The following is a 3,839-nucleotide window of genomic DNA, read 5'->3' as shown; positions in this document are numbered from 1 at the left end:
TTAGTGGCAGCAGCAGCAGCAGCAGCAGCGGCGGTGGTGGTGGTGGTATGGCGTTGGTCGACAGAACTCTCCTCAGCAGCAGCATGATGGTAACAGTGAAGAAGAAAAGCCAACAGCAGTGGGCTCTTAACAGACAGGCTTATCTGCCCCAGGTCACACCCACTTGTCCTCTGACCCATAGAGTCAGGGTCCACGTAGACCACATCAATAAACACTGCACATTCTGTGTCCTGTTCAACTAAAAAATAAAATGTATTTGCAAGAATAAATGAAGTCATATATTTTCCAAACAAGCTAACTGATAAAAACCGACGTCACAATTATGAATCAAATATTCCGTTTCACTTTAATTAAATATTAACCATTAACTATTCTTTTCTAAACATTTAAAGTCCATGATAAAGACAGTGTGACCTGATCAAAGATATGACTGAAGAAATCACAAGCACAAACTCACACACAGTTCCTAATATTCCCTTCATTTCTTGGCTGATTACAGCTTATTGTATACTGTTTGTTTGAACATTTTTATTATATATATTTTTTTCTAGAATGTTCCGTTCTCTTTAGTCGGTGGCTCCTCTGTGGTCCGGTTGGTCGTCGCTGTGTCTGTGTGATTCGTGGATAAATCTGCTGAAGCAGTCCGGTTGTGAATCCACTCCAAGTAGTTGGAGACACGGGTGTAGATGCCGTAGTTGCCCGGACGGGCACAGCCCCGCCCCCAGCTGACGACCCCGAGCAGGAAGACGGTCTTCTTGTAACGTGTCACCAGGGGACCGCCGCTGTCGCCCTTGCACGAGTCCTGATTGCCCTCGAGGTAGCCGGCACAGAACATGTTCTCCGTCAGCGTCACGCCACTCTCCTCCACACACTGCTTTGTGCGGATGCGTGGCACCAGCAGGCGGCGCAGCACAGTGGAGACGGGCCCCAGCTCACCCCTCCTCCCCCAACCACTGACGGTGTGAAGGCTCACGGCCCACAACTCACGCTCGGCGTGTAGGCGTGTGGGCAGGCAGGCGGGAACAGCGTACGACGTGTAGACGATGGGCGAGTGGAGGCGGAGGAGGGCGATGTCGTTGTCTGCTGTTCTGCTCACATAACTCTCGTGCATGAGGATCTCAGCGACCTGTACGGCCTGCTCTGTGCCCTCGTTTATCTCCGTGTTGTGTTCACCTGACAAAACAAAATCAACATTTCATTGCCAAGATATTCTAGCTATTTTGCTTGATATTTGAATACCCCGTAGTCGTCTGGTGGCTAATTTTGTTTCCAGCATACCAACTATCCTTTAGAGTCATTTGGCTAACTGTACCAGATGTAAAAAATGGGACTAACTCTACCTGCTATCACCTTCAGGAACCGAACATCTGTGTCTTCAACACAGTGAGACGCAGTGAGTATCCATGTGGGTTTATATATGATTCCACCGCAGAAGCCCTTCCCTTTATACACCAACAAGACCTGAAACGCAGACCAAGGTCATTTGGTTCTACCTGCCAATCGTGTGGTTGGGTTTAAGAGTTAAAGTTAGTTAAAGAAACAAGAACTCGTCTTAAGAAGAGTCTACCTCTCAGCATTACCTGCCAGGGACATTCTCCTTTAGGACACTCTGTTCCTCCCACAATTCGAGCTCGAGGGTCCAGCTGATTTTGTTTGTTCTGGTTCTGAAGCACTGGTACCATTCCACACGCCAACGGCTCTAAAGACACCAGAGGAATTATGTGTTCATGTGAGAATTTGTTTCATAATTTTGTTGAGAATCAACCTGTTTTCAGTTGTCTTTGGTTCCTGGGACCTGGTAGTAATCAAGGTTAATGATATACAGGGTATAAAAACACAGAACACATGTTTTAATATACTGTATGTCAAAGAAGGCTGTTCCTTCGATGTGTCATGTGACCCACAGAGCCCCACCTTCTGTCATGCAGCTCCGCCCATCAGAGTCCAGACGGTAACCATCGGCACACGAACAGTTCAGTCTTTGTCCTTCCTCGTCTTCATCGCAGAAATGTTCGCAGCCCCCGTTCTCCAGCAGGCAGGAATTAAAAACAGCCAGGGTTTCTGTCAAAACCTCCAGCTGATTTATCACAAAACAACTGCAGATGTTTAACAACAGACATTCTCTAACACTAGATGTAGGCTACGTGAAAAATAGATTTTTGGACTTGAACTCGGTGCGAAACATTGTTGTCTTGAAAGACTTAGATTACAGCCTGATAATACTTAAATAATAATAATAATTATTATTATTATTATATGTGAAATTGTACACATCAGTCGTATATTTACGTAGACATTCTCTCTTTCGTCAGTAAATTCACCAAGCTCGCAGTTCATTCCACTGAACTGGGGTAAACAGAAGCAGGTGTAGCTGGAGTCCTGGCTGGAACAACTGCCACCGTTCAAACAAGGGGAAGAGTTACAGCTGTCTGGAACTGAAACAAAACACAGCTTTACTGATTAACACACAAACCTAAAAGAAATAATAGATGTTGATGTTTGACTCATTTAATTAAATATATTCACCGTTGTATGTTTTCCAAAATTCATCCTAAGGAAAAATAACCAGTAAAGGTTAGAGGGTAAAAAACATTTAAAAGATTTGGTCATCTTAACCAACATTCAGCTTTGTCTAGGCTCATTTTGATTCTCTTTCTTTGTACTGTGACATGTTTTGGTCCTGGAGGACACACACCGTGGTCTCTGTGTGTTCAAACACCTCCCGGGCTTCTTCGTATGAACACCTCTCCTCCAGACACTCCCGCTTCAGGTCTCCTCTCTGCAGCTCCTCCAACCAACCTGAGTTCCCACGTCGGGTCCGGACCAGGACTCCGTGAGCCTGATCTGGATCCAGGAAGACTACGAAAACGATAAACAAAAAACCCTTCATGACCTTTGATCCCAGCAAGTTGACGGATAAAGCAATTTCTCAGGTGGACGACAGCTGTTGCTGAGACCATTTTCCACAGCACAGTACCATAAAAACGTTTTGTCTCCACTATTGTCAAAGTCAAACCAGGACAATGTGGTGTGGAGCTTCCTGTCTACCTGTTTGTCTGCCTACTTCCTAAATTCTAGTTTCTGTGATGGGAGTTTCCCTCAGTTGAAATCACTGAGCTTCTGTGGCAGAGAAAAGGATAGTACCTGGCACTTGTCCTTAAACACGCCAGACCAGTGGTTCTCAAACTTGAAAATGTTTATACAGATGTTTATGTTTAAATCCATCCATTTTCATCCACTTCTCCGTTCCCGGGTTGCGGGAGCAGCAGTCACCACCAAATCACATTGCACCGTACCTAAACCTTCCTGCGGGTGGTGAGTCCACTGTAAGGTACCAACCGCCCTAACCGGGATTCAAACTTGCCCACGAGGGGAACCCTGGGGGTCCACACCGATGCCAGAGACATTGTCTCTGGGCCAAAGCGCCACTGTTTATGTTTAAATGTTGTATTAATTGTGCATGGTATGTTTTAGATTTATTCAATTGAAAATGTAAATGTGAAGATGTGAATTTTCCCCACGTACCACTAGAGGGCGCTCGCGTACCACTGGTGGTACGCCTACCACAGTTGAGAACCACAGTTCTTGTTTAGGGGGATCAATCAGATTGTAAACATGAGGTAATCGGTTACTACGATTGACTGTCCTGCTAGCGTTCAGGTAAACCTGTTATCAAAGTTAGCTCAGTTAGCAACTTTAGCATGCTAATGCTAATGCTCTTTTTTGTTTCTATTCAACAATTGCTCACCTGAGGCCGAACGGCAGCGACAGACGCTGAAGAATATCACGAAGATGAGACGCAGCCACATGACGCCAATGTCTGGAACAATTTAATAAAA

The 3,839-nt window shown here is 45.3% G+C and overlaps 1 protein-coding gene across 1 annotated transcript in view; it reads right to left on the bottom strand.

The window, feature by feature from the left end:
• LOC103389800 (uncharacterized) overlaps window positions 1–3,839 on the bottom strand; it is a 7,257-nt gene extending 3,418 nt beyond the window's left edge. The window contains exons 1-9 of the mRNA XM_025062046.1: window positions 3,749–3,839; window positions 2,696–2,859; window positions 2,527–2,551; window positions 2,290–2,435; window positions 1,915–2,077; window positions 1,581–1,699; window positions 1,341–1,461; window positions 550–1,173; window positions 24–138 (exon numbers count right to left, since the gene is read on the bottom strand). Of these exons, the coding sequence (XP_024917814.1) occupies window positions 24–138; window positions 550–1,173; window positions 1,341–1,461; window positions 1,581–1,699; window positions 1,915–2,077; window positions 2,290–2,435; window positions 2,527–2,551; window positions 2,696–2,859; window positions 3,749–3,809 (1,538 nt within the window). The 5' untranslated portion in view covers window positions 3,810–3,839. The remainder of the gene's footprint in view (window positions 1–23; window positions 139–549; window positions 1,174–1,340; window positions 1,462–1,580; window positions 1,700–1,914; window positions 2,078–2,289; window positions 2,436–2,526; window positions 2,552–2,695; window positions 2,860–3,748) is intronic.

Source organism: Cynoglossus semilaevis, chromosome 14, assembly GCF_000523025.1.
Source record: "Cynoglossus semilaevis isolate Cse_v1.0 chromosome 14, Cse_v1.0, whole genome shotgun sequence".
Classification (NCBI taxonomy): Eukaryota; Metazoa; Chordata; class Actinopteri; order Pleuronectiformes; family Cynoglossidae; genus Cynoglossus; species Cynoglossus semilaevis.
The sequence above is the reverse complement of the archived record's forward strand: the minus strand, read 5'-3'. Positions and strand labels throughout refer to the sequence as shown.